The sequence below is a fragment of the Camelus ferus genome, chromosome 3 (genome assembly GCF_009834535.1).
Source record: "Camelus ferus isolate YT-003-E chromosome 3, BCGSAC_Cfer_1.0, whole genome shotgun sequence".
NCBI classification, from domain to species: Eukaryota; Metazoa; Chordata; class Mammalia; order Artiodactyla; family Camelidae; genus Camelus; species Camelus ferus.
This window is the reverse complement of record NC_045698.1, coordinates 30871462-30898036: the sequence shown is the minus strand read 5'-3', so window position 1 is coordinate 30898036 and position 26575 is coordinate 30871462. Positions and strand designations below refer to the sequence as shown.

Below are 26575 nucleotides of genomic sequence, written 5' to 3'. Positions count from 1 at the left end.
TCCTGCTTTCAACTTCATTGATTTTTGTTATTTACTTACTTATGCTTACCTTAGATTTAATTTGCTCTTTTTTCCCAGTTTTTTAGAGTGGAAGCTTAGATAATTAATTTTAGATCTTTCTTCTTTTTTTATATATATGCATTCAATGCTACTATTTGCCCTTTAATCATTACTTTCACTGCATTCTACAAATTTTGATAAATTACATTTTCATTTTCATTTATAAAAATATTTAAAAATTTCTCTTTAGGTTTCTTCTTGTTTTATTCAGAAGTGTGCTGCTTAATCTCCAAGTATTTTGGGATTTTGCAGCTATCTTCCTATTATTGAGTTCTAGTTTAATTTAATTGTAGCCTGAAAGCAGACATTGTATAATTTCTATTCTTTTAAATTTGTGAAGGTGTATTTTATGACCCAGAATGTAATTTATTTTGGTGACTATCCCATGTGAGTTTGAGAAGAATATTTAGTCTGCTGTTACTGATGAAATAGTCTATAGATGTCCATTACACCCAGCTGACTGATGGTGCTTACTCAACTATATCCTTACTGATTTTCTGCCTCCTGGATCTTCCATTTCTGATAGAGTGTTTTCAAAGTCCCTCAAATATAACAATGGATTCAACTATTTCTCCTTGCAGTCCTACCAGTTTTTGCCTCAAGTAGTTTGATGCTTTGTTACATTATTTGTTATGTTATTATATGTTATACAACAAAATGTATTTGATTATGTATGTGTATATATGCTAATGTATGCTTATTTATAAATGATTATCTGTTATATCAATTAAGAATTAAGAAAAAGAAAAGGTTTTATTTACCTTCACTTATTCATCCTCTGATATACTTCCTTTTTCTACGTAGATCTGAGTTTCTGACCTACAACATTTTCCTTTTTTCTTAAGAATTTTTTTAATGTTTCTCACAAGGCAACAAATTCCCTCAAATTTTGTTTGAAAAAGCTATTTCTCCTTCACTTTTGAAGGGTAATTTTGGGGAGTACAGAATTCTATGTCAGTAGTTTTTTTTTCTCAACACTTTAAATATTCTACTCCATTTTCTTCTTGCCTACTTGGTTTATGAGGAGATGTCAGACATAATTCTTATCTTTGCTCCTATATGTAAGGTATTGTTCTCCCTCTGACTTCTTTCAAAGTATTTTTTATTTTGCCTTTGATTTTCTACAGTCCAAATATAATATACCTACATGTAGACTTTGTGTTTTTTCTCTTGCTTATTGTTCTTTGAGATTCCTGAATCTGTGATTTGGTATCTGACATTAACTGGGGAATGTTTTTTTAGTCCTTCTTGCTACTGGAAAGAAAAGCACTGTTTCTGTTTCTTTCTCTCCTTTTCCCCTTCTGGTATTCCCATTATGCATACGTTACATCTTTTTTAGTGGTCCCATAATTCTTGGATTTTTTTAAACTGTTTTTCCTCTTTGCTTTTTGTTTTGGAAATTTCTATTGTCATATTCTCAAGCTCAGCATTTCTTTCCTCAGCCATGTCTAGTCTACTATTGAATCCATCAAAGACATTCTTCATTTCTGTTACAGTGTTTGTTCTGTAGTATTTATTTTTTATTCTTTCTTAGAATTTCCATCTCTCACTTACATTATCCTTCTGTTCTTGTATATTGTCTACTTTTTCCCCATAAAATCCCTTAGCATGTTAATCATGGTTTGATTTTTTTGGTAGTTTCTTATTTTCGTTGATAATTTCAACATTCCTACCATATCTTGCTCTGGTTCTGATTCTTATTCAGTCTCTTCAAACAGTGGTTTTTACCTCTTAGTATGCTTAGTAATTTCATGTTGAAAGCCAGACATGATGTACTCAGTGAAAGGAACTGTGGTAAACAGGCCTTTAGAAACATAGTGGTAAGGGGGGAATAGGGAGGAGAAGAAGCTTTCTATAGTTTTATAATTATGCCTCAGTCTTTTGGTGAATCTTTGTCTCTGAGCTGCAAACTTCACCACTGCTTCTCATTTCCACATCCCCCTGCTGTTAGGTGGAACAGGATGGCTAGAGGGTGATAGATTTGGGTATTTCCCTTCTCTTACATGGAAGACTAGAGGTAGTTGGAGTTGGGTATTTCTTTTCCCCTGGCTAGATTAGGTTCTGATAAAACCCAAAAGGTTAGGCTCTGATAAAATAGTTTTTCCTGAGAGAAGTTATTAAGAAGAGTAGATGCTCTGGCATATTTCAAAATGGTTTCTTTTCCCTCCCCCTGTAGAAGCATGAGAAGATTTTTCTCTAATATTTACTCTGAGGACTTGGTAGAGCTCCTGGAAGTAAAACTTACAGAAGCATGGGAGTACTCCTGTGACTGGGTCCCCACAGTTTTTAACTCACATAGTTATCTACATTAAGCATCCAACAATTTGTCAACTACAATTTATATTTTTCTACCCTGGCACTGGTTCCTGTGGAAATCTCTGCTTAAGGATTTCTGCTCCCATAAATGGTGATTCTCTATATCTGCCTATCTGTCTCTTCAATATTTGGGGTAGTGGTTTGACCTGTGACCTCACATCTCTAACAGATCTAAGAAAAATTGTTGATTTTTCAGTTTGTTCAGCTTTTTGCTTGTAGGATGGAGTGGTGACTTCTAAGATACTTACAGGCTAGACTGAAAACCTTCAATCTCAATTAAGTTTCTTTTTATTCTTAATCTGAATACCGTTATTACATCATTTGTTAAAAATATTTTCCTTTACTACTGAATTGCTTAGGTAACTTTGTTGAAAATCAAAATCACCATACAAGTATGGATCTATTACTGAGATTTCTATCCTGTTCCATTATCAATCTTTTTCTTTGTCCCATGCTGTCCTGATTATGCAGAATTATACTAAGTCTATAAATCATCCAACTTTGTTCTTCTTGAAGAGTGCTGTAAATATTTTAGATTTTTTGCATTGCTATATACATTTTAGAACCATTTGCAGAATTTTACAAGTAAGTTTGCTAAGATTATGGTTGGGATTGCATTGAATCTATACATCAATTTTGGAAGAATTAACATCTTAAAAATACTGAGTCTTCCTATTCATGAACATAGTATGTCTCTGTCTTATATAGGTCTTCTTAATTTCTCTCAAGAACATTTTGTTTTCAGTGCTAAGATCTCATACATTTACCATTTAAGGCATCCTTGAGTACTATATTTACTGTGAAATGATTACAAATGGAATTATTTTAATACTTTATTTTCCAATTGTTTACTGCTAGTTTGTAAAAGTGCAACGGGTTTTTTTCTTATTAGTCTTGTATCATTGTCAAATTTAGTTATTATTTCCGTTTGTTTTTTTCCATAGATTCTTTAGGATATTCTGTTAACAATTATATCACCTGTGAATTAAAGATAATTTTATATCTTCCTTTTTGATCTTTATATCTTAAAATTTTATTTCTTGTCTCATTCCAGTGACTAGGACTTCCAAGCAATGTTGACTAGAAGTGTTGAATGTGGGTATTTTTACCTTGTTTCCAATATTTGGGAGAAAATATTTGACATTTTACCAATTGTATGATATTAGCTGTATATTTTTACATGTGTCCTTTATCAAATTAAGGAAATTCTCTTTTATTCCTAGTTTTCTGGGAATGTTTATCATGTGTGGTTACTGAATTTTCTCAAATGCTTTCTCTGCATTTATTGAAATGATCACATTATTTTTCTCCTTTATTTTGTTAACAAAGTTAATAAAATACTTATTTTTTAAAGTTAAAATAATAAATTCTGCTTACTCAAGATTAATATGCTTTTTATGCTAACATTTTATTTGTTATTTTTATGTCTATATTCACATGGGATATTGGTCTTTAGTTTCCTTTTTTTGCAATGTTTTACTCAGACTTTCTATTAGTCTCATATAATTTGGGAAGAATCTGTCCTATTTTTCATAAAATATTTACTGTAATATTGGGTTATTCATTAATATTTCTTAGAATCCATCACTGAAACCATCTGGGCCTATATTTTACTTTGTGGTAAAGTTTTCTATAATAATTTTATTTACTTGAGAGCTAGGGCTATTGTTCGTATGGGGTTGGGAGTCACTGAGCTTCTGTGAATCTATAAATTTGTGTCTTTCACAATTTCAGCTACTATTTCCCACTCCTCCTTCTCCTCCTCCTCCTCCACCTCTACCTCCCTCTTCTTTCTGCCACATTTTCTTCTTTATCTCCTTTGGGATACCAATTACAAATATATTAGAACTTATAATACATTGTAAGTCCCAGAGTCTCCTTTTATGTTTTTAAAATTTTTTTCTCTCCATTCTTTAGAGAATTGCCCTTGACCTGGTTCAGCCTCATTGATTATTTTCCTTAAAATCTCCATTCTATTAAGTGACATTTTTATTGAGGATAATGCATTTTCAGCTCCAGAATTTCTATTTGTTTTTTTTTTCTTTTGAATGTTTTTCATCTCTCTGCTTTGATTTCTTACCTTTTTAGTCATTGTGAACATATTTTTCTTTAGTCTTAATTTACCTCATTGAGTACAACTCCTTAAAGAACTCCTCTGACAATTTCAACACTAGGGTCATCTTGGCATTGCTAACTGCTGATTGTTCTTTCTCTTCAGAAATTGTCACATTTTCCTGATTCTTCAAATGTTGAGTGATTTGGGGTTATATATTGGACACTGGAAATGATATTCTGCAGATTCTGTTATATTCCTCTGACTGAGTAATTTTATCGGACTCAAAGTGCAAATTCTTCAGTAGCTCAAATCTCAGCTCAGCTATTTCATCTTTAGCCACCATCTGTTCCACACATGCATATTTCAGTGGTTAGCCAGATAATTATGTAGAGCTTACACAGAGAATTTGGGACTACCATTCTCTGGCTCTCTGCTTTCCAGAATTGTGCCTCACTTTCCAATGGTTAAGGTCATTACTCTGTATTTTGGTGTTTCAGACCAGAAAGCCTGTGGTTTTCCATCAAATTTTCAGTCATCCCAGGTGGCTGCTCACTGTGGTCTACTCCTCCCTTCATAGACACAAATTGCCATTGTTTCAGGGACCACATCTACATATGACAATGGCTGGCATAAGAAAAAAGGCATCCCTTTTTATTTATCAGTAAGGTTGCTAGAAGTCTTGCCCTATGCCAGAACTATGTCACATGCCATCCTAAAACCAATCACCAGCAAACACAATAGTACATTATGATAGATTCAGTGAGTTATAGGGCCCTGAGGAGGAGGGAGAATTCATCAAATAAGTTAGCAAATATGCCACTAAGAGGAAAGCTGGCAATATTTCTCAGATAGGCAGCCAATAGTGTCTGCTACATAAATGCATTGCAAAATACCAGGAGACAATTTTCACATAGACTGACATAGCAATAATGGGCTCCAGAATTGTGCAATGTGGTCCTTAAAATTAATTAGTGGATAATTTTATGAAAATAGGATTGGGAAATTCATAAAGTGAAAATCAGCTTTACTTCCATATAACTGAAGAACCACTTAAATGGGACATAAGCATTAGTTAAGAATTCAAGGTATGGACCCCCTAAGCATGGATATATAGGAATAAGGAGAGCATTCTAAAGGTGAAATATATAGAGTAGTATGAAGTCATATTGAGATAACATATGGATAAAGAGAAATCATTAGACTAAGGTATTCTAAAAGGTCTATGTTGTTTTCTCCAAAAACAAAAACAAAGCAAAAAAGCATATTAAAAACAAGAAAGGTGATAATAAAAGCAAACTTCTCTATTTAAAGAAGTACCCTGGAGGAGACACGACCAAAATATGCAGGGATGAAGCCCAGTTACTTCAAGAGTAAGACTGATAGTAAAACTTAAGTTATCTTTCCACAAATGAAAGGGAAGACCAGAGATTATTTTCTTGGGATAAATTCCCAGAAATCACCTGATGAAAGATTATATCATTTTTCTGCCCATTCATGTAGTTTTTTGACAGTTTCTTGTCAATTAAGTCATATTGGCTGGGAAGTTTCAACTGCAGATTATTTCAGAGTCACTGACAACTCTAAAATATTACAAATACAGATAAATAATCAAACAGCATAGTTTCATCCCATCAGAGTTACCTATGGTTTCTCCTGATTTCTTATCTTTAATCAAGCACCATGGACTTGACTTCCAAGCCCTTCCCATCCTAAGTACCTAGATTTATGCCAGAATTTTTTTATAGTAACTTGTGTAAGATTTTTAAAAAATCTATTCAGAGTTTCCCTTTATCCACATTTGTATTTATTCACTATATTTCTGACTCTATTACTTATTATCATTCTAAAAATAGCAATTTAATATTATGGTTGCTGCAAAAGATGCATATAATGAAAAGAATATTGGAAAGTGGGGCACCTTCTATAGGTTCTGTCACTACTTAGCTGGATAGTCTTGTGCAAGTAATTTTTCCTCTCTGGACCATAGGTGCCTCATGTGCAACTGAAAGGAAGAAAAAATGAAAACAGAGTTTGGTATTAAATGAGAATTTCAGTTCTATCCTTTCATGATTCCATGAATAATTCAAGAGACAAGATCAGATTTTCAATGTTAAATGCTATTCGTTTCTACTAATGCCATAATGTAGTATTGGTAAAATGCATCCTTTATTATTCTGGGTCTCACACATTAGAGAATTTCAGAGCCAAAGGGTATTGATTGCTTAGCTTCATATTTGTCCTAGGCCTCAAAATAATTAGGTCACAGCCAGAAATATCATCTAAATTTTCTAACTTCCAGGTCTAGTGCTCTTCCCTCTTTTCCTATTCATGTGCAAACGTAGTAATGATAATGATTACACCTATAAGTGTAATAATATACAAAAGTCTCACAAATGTGGTGAATTATCCTTTCCTTTTACATGAATACTGTAGAAGATACTATTAGTGGAGATCATTAAAATACAGGTTAGCAACCATTTGTCATTCCACAACTAACTTGTATCTGCACTGGCTTAGGCAGTCTCCAGCAATTTGAAAGTGAAGGCTGAGAATTTGCATATTTTCCTATAAGAGACAGTTTCAGGAAATATACCTCTGTCAGAAAATAAACCCAAAATAATATTCAGCAGCACACAGCATCCACAGCATCTGCTGAGGCAAAGACTGATTTGAGTTTTAATATATTGTCCAAATTAAAACAAATTACTTTCCCATTCTATAAATTTTATACACTTTTCAAATAAAGAGTCATTCAGAATGGACTGGTAAAAGACTCTCTCCCTCTTAAAAGCGTGTTACTTTTGCTGACTTCAATAATATCCACACAGTAGTGCAGAGCGTAAAATAGGACAAGAAAATAGTGATGATTTATGTAAAGGATCTTAAAAGTTAAGATGGTGTTGCTTTTAGAAAATGTGCCTCAGAGAAGCAACCACTCCCTTCTGCCATCCTCCAACCTAAGCATCCAGCCCACCCGAAGGAACCTCACACACCCTTGGAATGGCCTCGCCCACTTCTCTCCACCAAAGAGAAAAGCTCCCAGGGCTCAGTATCTGTCTTGCAGCTGCTTTGATGGAAGACAAGGATCTGGATCAGAGCTCCCTGCTTCTGTGTGCCAGCAGAGTAGCTGGGCTCTCTCTCACCCCCCTTCACTGGGTCCTTACGTAGGGAACAACCTGCGTGGCAAAATATTTCACCTTACCCTCATCCTTTCTTAATAGCCTTTTACTTCCAGCTTCTCTCCTTCCTGATGGAAGTTGGGGGATACAGTTTTCTCTTCCCCATCAAACCAACATAATGTCAGGCACGATTTTTCAATTTTCCCTGAGAGTCACTCAGTGGAGTGGCTTTGGAAAACTGACTTGGTAATAAAGACAATTCAAACAAGAAAAAAAGGATTCTCTCCAAGTGACAGAAGCAAATATTTTTAAGATTAAAAAAAAAAAAAGATGTAAATGAAACTGGCTCCCAAAACTTTATACAACAATTAATTTCTTCCTAAAACATTTATCTGCTGTCATGTGGATGCAGCCTTGTGTATTTTCTGTAGGCCTAAAAGGGTAGTGTTTATCAATAAAACGTTCCTAAGTACCAAAACTAATTATACTTTATATTGCTAAATCTGGAAGTTGCTTTATTTTTGTAAAAAATCTGAGGTTTCTATCTTTACCAAATATGTGGCTTCCTTGCTGTCTGTATTTCATTTCCCTTGCTTATTTACCAAAAGATAAACTAGTCACTTTTTCCCCCTGGCTTTGCTTAGTTATAATTTTTTTTTAACCTCACAGACACTTTTATTTTGGATTTTAATAATGCGAGATCTTGCCCTTAGGTTTTCTGTGTTTGTTCTAATTTCAAATTTTACTTAATTTAAAAGTACCTTAACAAAAATTCAACTGACGAATTCAAAATACAAAAATGAAGTTGAAAATGGCAGCAGAGTTTGTTACCTAAATTCTAACTCTTAAGCAATTAGTAAATAGGGATTTTTCCCCCCATGGCCCTCTTTGTTCTCTGACATGATTTGGCATCATGCCTCAGGTCTTTAGTGGTCAGACTGGGGTCTTGTGTTAAGAATCCTCACCAAAGGACGTTCCGAATGCTCACTGGGAATGTCCTCAAGTAGCTTGAAAGATTTTTTTCTCCAATAATTATGTAGAACCTACGTGTAGCCATGCAGCTTTAGGTTTCTAAGCAAAATAACCGAATTATTTCTTGTCTTGGCACAAAACTAGCTGAAGAGTCAGGTCTCTGACCCAAGGGAAAGAAGGAGAGGGGTAACCTGACACATAACGCACAGCCCCCACGTTAGGGGGAAAGGCTCTCTTTACTTTTACTGATGCAGTATCAAAAATCAAGCAGAAGAGGCAGTTGTGCAGAACAAAAGTCTGCATTTAGAAAAGGAATAGAGACGCAGAAGACATGCTTTCATTTGAGCCTACATTCAGAACCCTGAACTTTCTGAAAGAAATTATAAAATCAGGAAGCTGAAAGAGAAAAATACAAAATGACATCGTTGCAAACTAGCACTGTCCTTACCCCTTAGATCCTCACAACAGATATCCCTAAGCTTTGCCAACTGTCACTTCTGAGTACTCACTCTTCTCTACTCAAAGTACCCACCACTTTTCTATTCACAGGATTGTGTAGGAATCCTGCCACTTGCACAGGCTACTCCCCCTTCCTGGATTTCAACGTGTACATCTAAGGTCAATGCTCTTACTTCCTCCTCCGTCCTGATCATTGATGACGAAGAACTCACGTGTCTATTCTTATAACTCTTAACTTTCTTTAAGCACTCAAACATTCATAGATGTCTTCCAGTTGCAACAGACTCCTTTCTCTGTTTTATGAAGCAATTCTTTTATAGGGTTATTTCTGCTCTTCTAGAAGCTGACCTCTAAAACAGACAGAATCCAGCACTAATTCATGTAAATAATGATAATCTGTTATAGGTAAATATTGAATCAGGGCAAAAGTTGTTTATGTATGTGGAGGAAGGTGGTCAAAAGGTAGAAACTTCCCGCTACAAGATAAATAATCCATAGGGGTGTAGTGTATAACACGACGGCTGTAGCTAAAAATGCTGTGTAATACACAGCAAAGTTATTAAGGGAGTAGATCCTAAGGGATCTCATCCCGAGGAGAAATATTATTTTTCTTTCCTTTTTACTGTGTCTGTATGACACAACAGACGTTAACTAAACCTGTTGTGGTAATCATTTCGCAATATATGCCAATCAAACCATCATGCTGTAAGCCCTAAATTTATACCATGATGCATCTCAATTATTTCTCAATAAAACTGGAAAAAAAGAGAACATGCTGAAAATGAGCCACTTTAACTCTTGGGCATTTTCCTGACACATGTTTTGGAGTAAAAAAAATATTTTTCAATCAATTCCAAATGATCCCACAGGCTTTAATTTTCAATAACTCCAAACAAGCCTAGATATCTAATAAGAAATGCTTTAAGGTGTAGGGGTGTGTGTGTGTGTGTGCGTGTGTGTGTGTGTGTGTGTGTGTGTGTGTGTGTAATGATAGAAATAGGGGACAAGTAAGGTGATTTCCCACAATTAAGTTTCTAACTGCAGAAAATATGAAATTAAAATATTTCTCATATATATATCCCTATTTTTAACCATGGCAAATACAGGTAAAACAGTACAAACCCTACCAGCTGTTAATAATAAATAATTTATTTTAAAAAATCCATAAAATGTTGCTCTCTAGTGCTGAAAACTGGAAGAGCATAGCCTAATCCATGCACAAATTCACATAACTTTGATTAAAGATAAAATAATAATTCTTTCTCACAAGTTAGCCAAAGAAATACTTCTAAGTCCTTTTCCCCTCAGCCTATAAAATTAAAATATATCAAACCCAAATATCTAAACCTCCACTGCTAACTGAAATAGGAATATAAAAGCCAGAATGTCACAGACAAGAAGGAGCTCTTTTAGATTCCGGAGCAGAAATTAATTTTTAAATGAGGTATTTTGAACTGTTATTCTAAAAGCAGTCTCTTCATGACTTAGCTTGGATTCAAGTGACTTATCAAGATGCTCTCCTAATTTTGGGATCGCCTCATACGTTCTCACTCACAAAGACATGCTCTTCTAAAGGCATCCAGTGTAATAAACCCTGAGAATTTTCCAAACAGCATGCTAAATGCCCTGGAGATGCTGAAATATCCCTTTTCCGCCCTCCCTGTCCACAGTCTCAGCAGGGGCCACTGTTGTCCTTGCAAGTGTATTACATCCATTAAGTATCTGAAAGCTGAAATTCTTGTAATCTGCTCCTCTAGTGCATACATACGTACTGGCTCATTGCTGTCATCCTGGGCTGCTGGCTTCATCTTCCCAGGGCCTCATATCTTCTCATCCTTTTTCCTTTTCTTTTCACCTGTAAAGTAAGGAACTAAGGAAATTAAAGTCTTTTCCAGCTGTAAAATTTCAAAACCTTATCATTGTTCAGAGTGACAAGGTAAGAGGATAGAAGAGGAATCCTTGATCTGAGCTCCATAAATTCTAGGCTACACTGATTTCTGTAAGAAGTTATTCTTCTGTGAAATTTGTGGGATTGTCTGGACAGTGATCAACCCACAAAATTATCTGTATATGTTTCATCTTGGGAGTTTTGGTACTATACCAGTATCTATGCTTGATTGTGCTATTCAAGGCTGCCTACATCTCTGTCTTTTAAAGAATTGTCTTTAGATTAAAAACAAAGTAGGCCAGAAAATAATATTATTAATCTCCCTACTTCCTTCTACACTAAACCATAAACAAAGGTCAGTATAACAAATTTACTCACAAAAATATGATTTTAAAGATTAGTAAAAATGTATATTTGGAAACATTTACATTTTGCATAGTGAACAGAAAAGAAGAAAGTTAATTTTAATAGAGAGCTTTTACTACAGCTTTCCACAAATGTGTATCATTTATGAACACAATTTCTACTCTACTGAATTCCTTTTCTAAAGTTATTTATGTAAAAGTATGTTATTGAACTTTGCAATCAAAATGTTCTATTTAATTTTGGACTTCTAAATCATCCACTAAATCAAAAAACCTCTGCAATAATCAATCAAAACTCAGCACTAGATTCTATATTTCTTAAGGGCAAATGACATGAGTCATTATCTTTGTACAATGCGGGGAATACAGCACATCATGCAAGCACTAGATGCTTCCCAATGCACTTTGTATAAAATTACACTCCCCTATGGAGTTCTGCATACATACAAAACCCCTACTATAATACACTCTTACTTACTACGGAAGATGCATACTGTAGTTGGTGTCCTGACTAAAACCTAGAATTTGCCCCAATTGATTCATGTGCAGAGACTTGACCAAAACTACTAGTTATAGAGGTGTAGGTAGATGAAAAGAACAAGCAAAGGATGATGCAAACCAACAGAGAGGCAATGTTACCACTCCTTGCATGTTTAAGGGGCAAAGGAATGAAATATTGCAGGAACTCCAGGGACTGCTGGAGCCCAGGAGAAGGGGTCATCTAGCAGGAAGGATGGAATTGGAGGGACCCAGCTACAGCCAGAAAAGTGACACTGAAACAAAAAGGAGGAGATGAAAAAGAAATACCCAGAAGTTCTCAGATTTTCTAAAGATCCCATTCTCCCACTGACAAACTGCAAGTCATCTATCCAAGTGATGCTTGTGATGCACAGAGTTGAGCAGAGAAAAAAAAATTTATCAAGGAGGGAGAATGGGTACCAGGTCAAATTATATTTGATAATATGTATGTTTTAATGGGAGGCACACAGAACAACAGATGGATTAGGGAACTCTTACTGGGAAGTAATTAAAATAATAAGCTAGAAAGCATAAAAATATGCATCCAGGAATCTGAGAGCAGAAAGAAAAGAAAGTAAGTCAGGTTTACTTAGCAGAAAGGACACAGCCCAAATCCCCAGAACGCAGGAGAAATTGTGAGGGATTGTGCCAGGGCCATAAAGCAGCCAAAGATGGAGTCTTGATCCTTTGTGAAGCCAGAGAATAGAAATCACAGTTTCCTTCAGTTCTTTTTGTAAGGAGTAGAACATCCAGAAAGGCATTTCAGAGGCTCTTCTTTCTTTTCCCAATTTCTCAATTTGCTCTCTGAGTCCTAAGATAATCCTGTTCTGTCCATAAATAATAAAGGGTCTAATATCATTCATTCATTCTCTTTACAAGGTTAATTGCTCTTATTGGTAAAATCCTGCACCAGGCACAATGCCCAGCTGGCACAGAATAGGTATCAATAAACATTAGTTGAATAAAAACCAATGAAGTGAATGGATGAAGATACGAACACACTATAAATGTCTATTGTTGTAAGACATTGTAATTTTAAAAGAAAACACTATGACCTGCCAATTAATTCACAAACATAAATAACTGAGATCAGATTGTTTAAAATTTCGATGTAGGAGACAGGACTAAGAAACCTAGAAAGCTTAGACTGGAAGAAGGCACAGCTCTGCAAAGGGACAGCTGAGAACACGGAAAACAAACAGGACTCTTCAGAGACTTCACAGCTTTGTCAAGGGAAGGTTCTGTTTACCATCAGTTGGGACGAGACAACAGCAGCTTTGTGGAAATATGTTTGTTGTGTTTGGTGCCAAGATGCAGAGTTCAGTTTCCAGGAATTTTTGGTGATTTATTATATGATTTAAACATCCTTATTTAGAGTTTTTTTTCCTTTTAAAAGATCCTTTTCACCATCGTGGCAATTCTTCCTTCTCAATAAGAGATCATTTTGAATTCTAGCAATAGAAACTTTATCTTCATTGCAAATTTTGCAAAAAAATTGTTAAAGCCAATACCTATGCTTTGAAATGTCACACTGCTTTATGGAAATTTAATGGTAGAATACAGAAAGCAGAATTAAATTATGAATCTACTTTTCTAGAACAATTCATCAATTTCCTGGAGGAAAACGTACAAATTCAGATTATATGTTTTTTAAAAATTCCCTGAATATTCCGGAAATTTATGTATACAATGCTTTCTAACTGTGTTCATTTCACAGACTTTGATAAAATAGTCCCTTTTGCCAAATTAATTAATTAATTAATTAATTAATTAATTAATTTAGCTAATCAACTGGTCCTTAATAATTCAATACTATTTCATTAATTTTCTCTGGTTAATCTATTGCAGCAAAGAAATATTGGTTTTCCATAAGTAAGGCCTCCTTACCCTTCTTATCACGCCCCCCCCCCCCCCGGCACCTCAGACATTAGAGTGATAAGTGGTCAGTGATAAGAAGAAGAGCAGAGAGCAGGGGAAAGAGAAAACAGACAAAACAGGTGTCCCCCAAAAATGAGGCCCATAGCCTATAATCCAGCACCCTGAGTTCCAGACTCTGTTCTCCCACTGTGGGATGTGGGCATCCGTTATTCACCTGTAAAACGAATGCACTGGATTCTGTCATGGTTCAGATTCCCACTGGCCCTGCAGTGCTGCGCTGCTCTCTGTAAGGCAGGACCTCTCTTCCTTTCGCTTAAAACCCCTAGTTAAAAACAAACAAGACGCCACTATTTTATTTTCCCCAAATACCACGACTATAAAGCATCATCGCCAGCTGCACATGCCAACAATGTCTTAAACCTGGCACTGTCTGTATCCAAAAGAAAAAATGGGCTGGAACACACCCTCATAAGGGCTGCACCGCAGACTTCAAAAATGAGGCCTGCACATGTCTACTCTGTAGACGAGCCTGGCTGACTTTTGACCTGACTTAGTATTACTTGAAGCAGCTTACTGACACTGCCAATAACATCACACATAATAGAACACGCATCTTGTAACTGAACCACAGATAGTGCCAGGCAACGTAAAGAACCCAGGAAATACACACTCAAAATGTGAACTGTTCAGAGTAGCTACTGGAGGTTCTGGAAGCACATATGCAAACTGCTTCTCTGAAGTTAAATAGCCACATTTTAGGATTCTTCCATGACTGTTGCCATGCTCTTGCTTTTAAAAGCCTTAATAATTTCTCAAGACATCGTGTTTAACAAAAGGCCACATCTATTACCTCTAATAAAGATTTAGCTTAACATTGCTGGATATGTTTAGAGCATAGAAGGAAAGCATGCCTTCCACAGGTTGGAAAAAAGAGAAAAACAGCCTTTAAGAATTAGTACCACTCTAATCTGAAGCTTGTACTGTCCTTTTCAGTTGCTGCAGAGGAACAATTAATAAAGGAATCCATTAAGACCTGATTATTGCTGCTAAAAAAGGAAGGTAGAATTTCAGTCCTTTGAAGTAACTGAGAATGATTCAGGCCTCATTACAGAGATATTATCTACATTCATACATTTATGTTAGTGATTCAAATCTATTGGGAGAGATTGAATTCCGTTAAATAGTGCATCTTTCCTGTGGAACTTTTCTCAGGCTTTCTCGGGCTAACCTAAGAGGTGACCTAACAATGCAAAGCAGCGGAGTATTTAGGGATTCAACTGTGCTATAAAAGAAAGGCTGTACAGAAAAGAGAAAGAAGAATGAGATATAATCTAAAAAGCTATGTCAGTTTTTCCTTTGGGCTGTTTTGTAAATGCCCTTCCTGTCATCATGCTGTACGGCAGAGCGGCGAAAGGGCTCTAGAACTTTTAAACACTGCACCTGCTGCAACCAGATTTTAATATGGAAGTTTTGAAGATGTGTTTTTCCTGTTTTGGACAGAATTAAAACACAAAACTTCTAGCTTTAAGATCTGAACAGCTTCTTCCACTGGAGAGGACATTTGGTAGATGTAATGTGTGGGTGTGGGTGTGAAAGAGAGAATCTACCTTTGAGACTGGGGGTGGGGGATGTCCATTGTGAGTCAAAAAACATTTAAAAGATCTCAGGCTGGCATCAGTAGTGTTTATGCCCAATGTAGAGAAACCTCAAAATTATAACTTCCTGTGTTTTGTAACTTTTCATGGGAAACTTTATGTTATGGTTTCATCAAACATATTTTTTGAGAAACATAGTTTTAATTAGTTGTCAGTTCAAACATTTGGATTCTGCTGAACAATTGGGCTGAAACTCTAATCCCTTAGAAACACTACACTCTTTTTCAGGCATTTGTCAGCTCAGGTATAAACCTGTGAACTAGAAAACTGAAATCAGCTCTCTGAGCTTATTTTTAAATATCCATGATTTAGTGAAAGAACAAGACTTGTTGACATATGCTCTTTATTTGCTTAATTTTTCAATTAATAGCTACAGAAATCAGAGCTAATTATATTAAATTTTAAAATCTACTGTGGTGTTCACCACATTGTCAAAATTTTCTGAATAAGCATTGCAATGGTTTATAAATAATGCTGTTAAAATCCTGATTCTAGTATTAAATGGTTCTGTTTCAAAGGCTCTGAATGCACAGGGAAATGTAAGAGCATGCATGTAAAGTTATTTTTCAGGTCAGTAAACAACATAATTAGGCAATCATTCCCAATGCCCATTTTGAAAGCTAGATTTTTTTTTATTTCTTTGTATTTTTTCCTGTTCACAATGAAGATTGAGACCAAATGCATATCGTAGAGATTCTGGATTGTCCTATATACAAGCTCACCTCATTAGTTCCTTCCGAATTACAGTTGCAGGGGTGAAACTCCCAAGTTCACCTTGAAGTGATTCTCCCTCTTTTAATAGCTGCCTAAAAATCAGTTTGAACCATATGAAATTGCCACTTTTGAAGGTCACATTGCCACAAACATTGGCAATTCCATATGCTTCAACATAACACAGATGCCCAGCTGCCTTACAGAAGTACTTTATACCCATACACCTTTAGGCATTTCTTCCAGTCAAGCCTTCCCTAGCTTAGAGTAATTTTTAAAGAAGAGATTCTCTAGTAACCCTTACTCAGATTAGAACGGATTATCACAGTATCTCCTTCTTTGTGCCTCTTAATCCTTGGCAAAGACTTCCTAGCCAGGGACTTGGCTATGTCTATACCTGAGAGGTGAGCAAGTGTGTTAGTAATGAAGGAGTCGTGGGGTGGTGAATGTAAGAAAGAGAGGGAGACTGATGGTGCAAGTATATTGTACAATAGGGCCCTTTACAAATTAAATTTGAAGACAGAAAAAAGAAGACACCCTTTGATAGCAAAGCGCAAAAGAAATTGCTAGAAAACAATATTCGGCCAAATCGTATGGGTAAATCTTCGCAATCTCAATAAAGCGAGTTCTCTTTGAAGTGCACGCGTTATTCTGTAAAACGACCCTTCTTAGCAATTAGAAATCGGTCGTTTCGGTCCTTGATTACATTTGCACCGAGAGAGGCGACTTTTAAGGGTGGTGATAAATCTCCCTGAGCTTAAAAGGCAGAGAGGGCCAAAGTGAGAACTTTTTACTTTAGCAACGGAAGCGAGGAATCAGTGATTCATTAAAGCAAAGACCTCCTTGGAAGCTGGCAGAAGAGGAGGAAAGGAAGCTAATTATGTCTTCCCTTTCTTTGCTCGATCCCACCAGTTTATAATCTACTACTTTGGAGGGTTTATCCTCAGCATCTTCTGCTTTCTCCCTCAGCCTCCCTCCTCGGAGCGAGAGTGGGGATAAAAAGTCAGCAAAGCACCAGGCTCCAGGTGGCTCTCAAGTACTACACTGCCAAAAGGAAAAAAAAAAAAAAAAAAAAAAAAAAAGTCCTATGCTGGAAAACAAGTGAGAAAGGGGCTCCCCAGAGGAGACTGGTGCAGGCTGGAAGACGGCAAAATTCGGAAAGCTTGCGGATACAGCTCGCGCCGGTGCCCAGCGCAGCGAGCACAAGGACGCTTTCGCAGCAATTAGCCCGAGCTGAAGGCGCCTGCAGAGGCTGCAGGCTGCGGCTGCCCGGGTTGGGAGGAAGGGACCCGCAGCCCCCGTGCAGAGGCATCGCGCTCCCTTCTCCTCGCTCCCCTGCTCTCCCCGCTCCCGGCCCCCTCCCCCCTCCCTCTCCTTGGCGTTCCCAGCAGCGGAGGGTTTCAGATGTCCCACCGCCGTTTGACCCCCTCCCCCCTCTTCTCCACCCCTGCAAATGAGGTTTGACCAGCAGAGGCAAAGCCCACCTCTGGCTTAGAATCACTGACATTTAGACTCCAGGCTTCAACCTGTTTACAAGAGGGCTTTCCAAAGGAGGGGAGTGGGGGAGGGAAATAGGGCCAAACAAAACACCAACCGCCATCCCCCCTAAACAAGAAGTGACTTTCTGGAGGCTTCAAATCAACAGGCACCACCAAAAAGAGAAAGCAAGAGGGGGAAGAAAACAACGCGACTGGGCAGCTGCTTCCAGTTCTGACAACTCCAAAGGGACGCACTTCTAGAACTGGCTAGCAAACTGGGGCTCTGCGGAGGAGAACCAGAAGGTGCCAACCGCAAAGGGGCGCAGATATCTCCCCCAGCCTCCCTCCCCAACCCCTTTGGGTTTTGTTCACCGTGCTGTCATCTGTTTTTCAGACCTTTTTTTGCATCTAACGTGGTGAAGAAGAGAACAAAGTAACTCCTGGGAAAGTGAAGATCGAGCGTAACCCACACCACCACCGCCACCACCAGCTCCTGCGGCCACCCACGTCCACATTCACCCGGAGACCGAGGGGCGCGCGCCAGCGGATCCGAGAAAGGAGCGAGGAGAGGCAGCCGGCCCTTCCGAGGAGTTATGGATGTTGGTGCTTTCACTTCTGGCCAGATCCGAGCCCAGAGGGAGCTAGCCAGCGGCCGCCACCTCCAGCTGTCTCCTCGCCTCGCACCAGGTCTTACCCTTCCAGTATGTTCCTTCTGATGAGACAATTTCCAGTGCCGAGAGTTTCAGTACAATGTGGAAATGGATACTGACACATTGTGCCTCAGCCTTTCCCCACCTGCCCGGCTGCTGCTGCTGCTTCTTGTTGCTGTTCTTGGTGTCTTCCGTCCCTGTCACCTGCCAAGCCCTTGGTCAGGGCATGGTGTCACCAGAGGCAACCAACTCCTCTTCCTCCTCCTCCTCGTCCTTCTCCTCTCCTTCCAGTGCTGGGAGGCATGTGCGGAGCTACAATCACCTTCAAGGAGATGTCCGCTGGAGAAAGCTGTTCTCTTTCACGAAGTACTTTCTCAAGATTGAGAACGGGAAGGTCAGCGGTACCAAGAAGGAGAACTGCCCGTACAGTAAGTAACAAATGCGCGCTCCCTTCCTTCCAATTATCCACCCCCACCCCACACGGGGGGGGGGGAGAAATCTGTTCCAGATGTGGCCAGCTAAATATTTACGTCCCCAACCCCTGTAAAATGATTAAGTGGAATACTTTCACACTAAATCACCCCCCCCCCCCACACACACACAATACATTGTGCTGCCTCACTCCCTCCCCTCAGCGCGCTCCCTCCATACCCCGCACTCCTCGCCACCCTATCCACCCCGTCTCTCTGGCTTGTCACTCGCGGGATCACGCAGGGCGCCCAAGAGTGGTTGCAGTGCATAGGTGCCCTTCTCTGGCTCCATCACCCTTCCCCACCTCATCCCAAGGTCTCCTTTCCCTCCCTTCTTTAAGTGACTCAAGTAAACACATTTTGTTTCCTTTCGCTGGCAATCTTATTAAGAGTTTCAAGACAGTTTCCTCAAGCTGAAAATAATTATCCACTGTCAATTATAAGGACTTTATGGGAATTTTACTTAAGAAAGAAAAGTTAATTAATTTCACTGTCTCATCGCCCGCGTCCCTTTACCCCACCACCCCTCTAGATATGAGCAAAAAGCATTTTTCTGGTTTTGATTTTTGGGGTTCCTTCATGTTGGTTTGAGTGATTGCAGCCCATGAAGTTAGCTTTTCAGGCACCACCGCTGCTATTTGTCTTCTGCCTGCCTTCTCTGTTGGTAACATGATGCCCATGTCTGCATTGTCAACAGCATATGCGCTGCTTTGTGGTGTCCTGTTGTACTCGTTCCTTCTGAAACCTCTCATATTGCAGAGCCATACTACTACAGCATTGTAAACATCTGGGACTGGAGTCACACAAGACCTCACACAAATTTCATTGTCATTCTTTTATTTTCAAAGTAAAAGTCATAAGTCTGTTTCCATGGCTGTAGTTTACCCCATAGGATGAGGTTTTATCCTCAGTACAAATTATGCCCCAGATCTTTGGATTTCTTGCCTTTTTCCTTTCTCTCTCCCTCTTTTTTTCCTTTTTTAGCTTTCTCGGCTTTCTTTCTTGCGGGGATGTGGGCTGGGTAGGGGGAGGGAGAACTACAGGAGGAGGGGTGGACATTGTGTCTCTTCTTGAATCAGTCCAGCAAAGCCAGATTACTCTGTTGGCTTCCTTTCCTAGTTACTTTCAAGCGGCGAGACTTATTCATCCTCCATTGATTGCTATTTGAAAGGATCCTGAGGCTGTGTAATGGCACACTGAAGACAGTAGACAATGACATTTAAATATCTTTAATGACCATTTAGTATTATCTTGATGGTACTTCCAAGTCATCTTTTCAAGGGACTTTTTTGTGTCAACTGATTGGGAATTCCAAGCATATATTTGCCAGTTAACTTAAATACATGAGTCATATATTTCAAGACTCCTTACTCCAGAAGATATGTGCTACTAATGGGAAGGACAGTTAACCAGAACTTAGCATTATCTTTTTAAAGTAAAGATTTACAAGAAATAAGACTTAGTTTTCTTACTTGAGGACTCACATACATTCAACATTAACTTCTGTTCCTCCTCAGCCACTGCTTTCATTTGCTAAAATTAGCAATATGTTTACAAGTAATAAAAATATTTGCATAAGTGTTTTAAAGTATTCCATTATTCCATTTGATGTTTATTACCAGAGAGGTTAAATAGTTCATTACCTATATTTTTTTCCATTCTGAATCACACGGGTGGCTGAAATAATGTCATTCATTATGTGGGTTTGTTTTTTTTTTTTTTTTTTTTTGCTCAAAAATAATCTGTTACCTGAATTTATTAAATACAATATATAGATGTTATGATTGTTGATTTAAACATTTAATACTTTTGTTCACTTCTAAAACAAATAGTTGTGGTATCATCCAGGTAGTCCGATAGGGAAGAAGTGGTCCAAATATTTACTGAAGAGTGAGCTGGGAGCTAAAAAAAAGTAATTCAGAGGGATTGAAATTCTTCTTTGTATTTTTAGTTCATGGAGATAATTCAAAGAAATACAATAAAATTTCAGAGCATTAACCTTGAGCCTATTTTTCACACTAATTTGATTTTACTATTGCTGTATTTTAAATGTCTTTATGAAGTGATATAGGACCAATCTACAGTAGTTTGTTTATGCAAGTTAAATTACTATTTTCTAAAATAATGATCACTAAAATAATAATCATTTAGTAAAATGCTTTCCAGGGTATATGTTAAAATATATTTCCATGGTAAGAATTATCTGCAAAGAGAAAAGTATATGATTTTTATCACGTAAAAACAAGTGTGGAAAATTCTCAGCCTAACTGTCCAAAATATAGTAATATATCTTCCATATGATAAATTGTAACTAATAGTCCTTGTTAAAATTACAATATCTTATAAAGTAATGCAATCCTAGTCAATGGTTGAAAATGAAAGGGGGCAGGGCTTGCTCTGTTAAATAATGTCAAACCATAAATAATTTAGTCCTTCCAAGAACATCTGTATCAAGGCATTGCAAGTGAATAACAGAGGTTGAAAAAGCTTTAATTTCACATGTGGCTAGGTAATCAGAATGCTGCTACAATTTCCAGCTGGACTGATTCAGCTGAACTACATGGTATCATTAAGATACTGTCTAAATGTTGCATAATTACATGAGAACAAACTTTGCCATGCCTACAGGGTAGCCAGCCAGCCAGCCCACCAAATGGTAGCCTGTTAAATATTAGGGTATCTAACCTCTGAAGAGTGTCAGTTCCTTGTCCAAAAACCACATTTTTAGTAATATTTTCCTAAACAAGTTATTAATTTTTTTCAGTACACAAAGCTGTTCTTTTGAGGTTTGCTTATTTGAAGCTTAATTTTCTTTGTTACTTTTGACCCTAGTATTATTGCTGCTAAAATACAGTAACAGCTTATCTAAGAGGTTACATGTTTGTGATGTCCTGGGTAATTAAACAACTGTTTTACTGGCTTTTTGCCAGCAAAATGCTAACAAAAGAGAAGTAAGGAAATCACCCATTAGCATTGCAAAATCATTTTTAATGTCTGCCTCCAAAGTTGGTTCCCAGAAATTGGATGGTTCTAAAAGTATTACATGTGCTAAAGAAACTCTGTTTTGAGTGATTCTTATAATTTTTTAGGAGTGGGTATTTTCTGTTTGCTTCTTTGCCATTCTATGAAAGTGGAATAAAGGGAGCAGTGATGAATTATGTTTCTCCTGCTAGAAGTCTGAGAAAGCTTGAATAATTTAGAATAGCTGTGGTGTATCTGTCACTAGATATGCTCAGGCTCATTTGGGTTTGTTTTATCATTCTTTACATCTAGAGCTTTTGCCCTTGAAACATTACCACTCAGCTCTAGTTCTGGCCTCCTGGAAAGGCTGGATACAGCTGTTAGATACCCTTGCAACTGGGACTGGTGGACTTATTTTTGGGTGTGAGTAAAACAGCTGTGGGCTTCTCCCACAGTTGTCACTTATAGAAAAGGGCAGTCTAGTGAAAAGATAATGTATCCTTAAACTTGAGACAGCCAAGGATAGATATTCTCTAAATGGAAAGCCACAGTGCTTATGAGTCTTTCCAGGAAAGGAATACAGGGCGACATTAGAGAAATCAGCATCATGTACCGAGTATGCAGTATGTGCTGTATTTCTTTAAATATATACCTCATTTAACACTCATAATAGTTCTATGATTTAAATGGAACTATCCACATTTTTCAAAGATGAAAACTAATGCTGAAAAAAAGTAAATTACCCAAGGCCATTCAACGAGAAGCTGACAGAGCTAGGACTCAAGCCTAAGTCCGGCTGCACCAGTACTTACTTCTTCTATCTCTCTGCTACTGGGAACACTGATGTCAGTATATTAGAAGTAGGCACTACAAAACTCTAAAAAAATTATCCAAATCTTTAATTGCTTTTTGCTATCCAGCTGTTTTTCAGAAGGAGATTAGATTGGCAATAAAATGACAGTGGAACAGTTTGAAAAGTGTTAAAGGTATCATTGCAGGTGGCTACATGGTAGCAGACCATATTCGTGCATTCTCTGTGTGAAATCTTTTTTGATATTATATTTGATAATATAATTGCTCGTGGACACACAATATACACATACATCAGTCTCAGAGGACTTTAGAAATACATGACTAAGAAAAATCCATGAATGTCATCGTATATAGTAATTGTTTACAGCTGAGGGCCAAATGTTTAATTGTTCCCACATGTAATAAAATAATTTGATTGTAAATACAAGTGTGAAATTGGGCTGTTGAAGAAACTTCTGATGTATGACTCTAAAAGGAGCAAAATCTTGGAGACATAAAGCTACATATATATTAAGAAAGCTTTAAAATGACTCAGCAAATCAAAAAGGTACTTCACTGCATAAAAGTGACAGATCATTGTCTTGTATTAAAAATTTGCATTATTACTTTTTAATCATGACTAGAGCTTATTGTAGGAAGTTTAAAAAGGTAATAACATAATTTTTGAGGAAAATAGGGACTCAAATATTATCTCTTAATAAATATACAACAGTTTTCTGGGAAGAAAACCTATATAACAACTTATAGCTCCCACTGGTGTCTTATTTACATTGTGGTAATTTCTGGAGTTTGGTTGCATAATTGATAACTGGCAGCATTTAATCATGAGGATTGAGGATTTATAAAGGTGGAAGGCACTGTATTTAATGTTTACATGACACTGTCCTGTTTCCTTTACTGCATTCCTACCATATGGACCCTCCACTTTGATGGATTTATCATAAATCCATTCAAAATGCACAATTACAGAGAGTTTCCTCTTCATAAACCTGATTTATAACCGTCTACTGGAAGAAACTCAAGAAAAAACTTAGCAGAAATCACATGCCAATACTGGAGTATGAGGATTCGGAGACACCAATCTCTAGGGCTTGGGTATTTGAGCAATCTATTACCCAAAGGTATGGACCACTTTTTAAAAACAGGTGTTTTCCAAATGATGTTTAAGCACAGAATTTAAAAGAAGAAGAACTGTATCTTATACAACGAAGGAAATCCCACTGCATTCATTTTTCTTCTACATTTTTACTACCCAGATTAGAGAGAAGAGCCTTACTCCAGTTCATTTCTTTAGTGTTTAATGAACTTATAGTAGAACATGAATGAGCACTTTAAATTCCTACACAATTACCTTAATGTTCAGAGGCAAACCTCATTTATTATCCAAATGTCTGACCTTCCACAAGCCAAAATGTTGGGAAAAAAGTTGACGGCTCATTTGAAATAGAGCTAATGTTTCTCACAGTTATGAGCTGCCTATGAACAGCTACATCTTTCCTAAGCCTTAAATGTCTGTATGCTTATCCAAAATTGTAGTACAAATGATATTTCTTTATTATGCTTCAGAAGAAAGAGTAATACATGTGTGTTAGTTCAAAGTGATTTTAATCTATCTTAACATTAATTCTGTGAACTTTGCAATGAAGAGTAATTCAGATGACATTTTTAGTATTACTGTTCCAACATTTGTCAGCATTAATAGTTGATGTTTGCTTAATGTAAGTAAAATATTAGCATTTCCTTCCCAGAAATTAAAGTTCTCCTTTAATTTTTCCAGTCAAATGGGGCATAAGATTTACGTTAATACAATTTTAATACAGTTTTCTTACAGTCTAGAAAAGTAGTGAAGTTCACTTTATCTCAAGTTGTTTATGCAGAAGTATCTTAATTTTTCATGTATGCTACAGTGTTTTAAGATCATTTATATTTGCCATTTGACAAATGGTGTTTGTTATTTGGTTTTGCAAATTAAAAACGTTTACTTTTCAAAGTTGGCACTTTTTTTCAGTGTTTATTACCTTAACCTGTGCTGGCCATTTGGTATAGCAAGTGATAACCTAGGAAAGTGCCTTTAATATTAGTGTAAGAAGATATACCTGCATCTTGGGAAGCCACCAACAATTTGATACTATATAATGAATAAAAATTGTTGATGCTTTACAGAATCAGTTTAAAACCAAGTATTTAATTAGTGCAGATTTTATACAAATAGAAGGTTTCAAGAGATCTGAAAGGGAGCCGGGCCATCTACAAAATAATGGTCTTAAAGGCTCCCTTGCTTTTAAATCAAGTTAGTTGTCTTCTTTCTTTGAACACTATGTTCTAATTGGGACAATAAATCAAAGACGACACTCAGAGTAGATTCCCATGTAAGGTGGACAACTGGACAGTGACTTTTTACTGCTGCTAACACGTGCATCCAATTACCATTTGATAGATTCATAGTGCTGGCAGTAAAGCATTGCCTCATTTTATATTTCACCTAATAATTCTTCAACCTAAACCTGTCTACCTTTACCTATATCTAATCTGTCAATATGTGTGTTATCATTAATGGGGAATTTTCAAACGTTTGGCATGCTTCTTACAATGGATGATGACATTAAGATATTAATGAATCATTTAATTAACCATAATAGAAGAGGTAAAGTATAAAGTTAATGTATCCCTAACTTCAAGTAATTGTCAAGTAAATATAACCTAATAATTTCCCTACAACTACAACTTAATTATGAATTGTATGGGTTAACGGCAACTTAAAACTAAATAGCAAAATTAAGAACTTCAAAAATTAATTCTAAATAATTCTAATAAATTAATCCTAATTTAAAATTAAGAACATTTTTCCAAAAGGCATTTTTATATTATCATTATTATTTTCTTTCAAGGACCTTATGTTAACATATTCTATGATAAACATACGTGTTAGTTCATCCTGAAGCTTTTTTGAGGTGCTGCCCCTGTTTGAGGATAACTTGACATATTCATAGAGTCTTTACAGTTCAAGGCCCATCAACTTCTTTCTAACAGTTCTGCCTTGAGGCTGTTATACATCTAAACTACCATCCATCTGTGGCATTTTGAATCCCTGATACTTTATCATCCCTTCCCCACTTCATTATTTTCTCCTCCTTTTCTTGTTTTCTTTTTTTTTTTTTCAATTTCCCCTGGTTTTTAAACTCCTTACATACCACTGAAGCAAGGGAAAGTCATCTATTAGCGTCTTAGCATCCCGTGTTACATTTAGAGACAGCAGCCTAGAACTTTTTGGATGTGTAGCATCGAAAACATATAGTTTATGTTCGATGCATAAAATTTTTCAGCAATGCAAATTCAACATACTCCATCAGATGCCTCTTCTCATTTTGAATCCCAGTGAATCCTCCCTTATCCTAGCACTGCTTATGGCTCTACCTTTAGTGAAGCGGGCAAACCAGGAATAAGCACCTTCTGAGAATGGAGGCTGATTGTCTGGTTACTAAGTCATCAACCTGCATTTTCCCCTCAGGCTAAATATTCTGTTTCCAGTAACTCTCTGTGCAAGTTCACTTTACCTTTCTCCTATAAACTGTTTTAGTATAGGCAACACTTACTAGCTACTTGTCAATTTTCTGACCCCTTTGCCTTTGTCTGGACTCCTATAAAAAGAAAAAAAAGTGAAGATGATTTAGGAGATTAAATAATTACTTCTCTTCTACTTTAATCACTATTTATTTCAAAAAGATGAATGCTAATTTGGAGGTCGTTAATATTTCCAAGTTCCAGAACTTCATTTAGGTTATAAAACTTCTCTGTACACCCCTGACAACCGTAGCTCTTTAAAATGAAACCCATGTTCTCATTTTAATACTGGTTAACAAAGGGGAAAAATGTAAAAGGTACATGCATGTGTACTCCAGGCTGACCAAATATAGAAGTGCACATAGCTTTGTTAGAAGGATATTGAGACAGTGACAGAACTTAGAATTTGAATTCAGAGCATATGTGTGTTCACATACTTCTCTCAAGTAAGAACCTTTTGGCACTGATTGCTCAATTAGATTTATATTTATTATGTGCAGAATCTGACTATGTACATATGTTAGATTAGTGTCTTACTGTAATAGCAATTAAAGGCCAAGCTTCTTTTTACAATTAGTTTCAGATTATATAGATAAATAGATATGGATTCCCAAAGCCTAAATAGCTTTGATTTATTGATAGAA

General features: G+C 36.8%; 1 protein-coding gene across 1 annotated transcript in view; it reads left to right on the top strand.

Annotated features, from left to right (window-relative positions):
* Positions 1 to 16872: 16872 nt before the first annotated feature.
* FGF10 (fibroblast growth factor 10) overlaps positions 16873 to 26575 on the top strand; it is a 72967-nt gene continuing 63264 nt past the window's right edge. The window contains exons 1-2 of the mRNA XM_014565366.2: positions 16873 to 17779; positions 17871 to 18554. Coding sequence (XP_014420852.1) covers positions 18227 to 18554 — 328 coding nt within the window. The 5' untranslated portion in view covers positions 16873 to 17779; positions 17871 to 18226. The remainder of the gene's footprint in view (positions 17780 to 17870; positions 18555 to 26575) is intronic.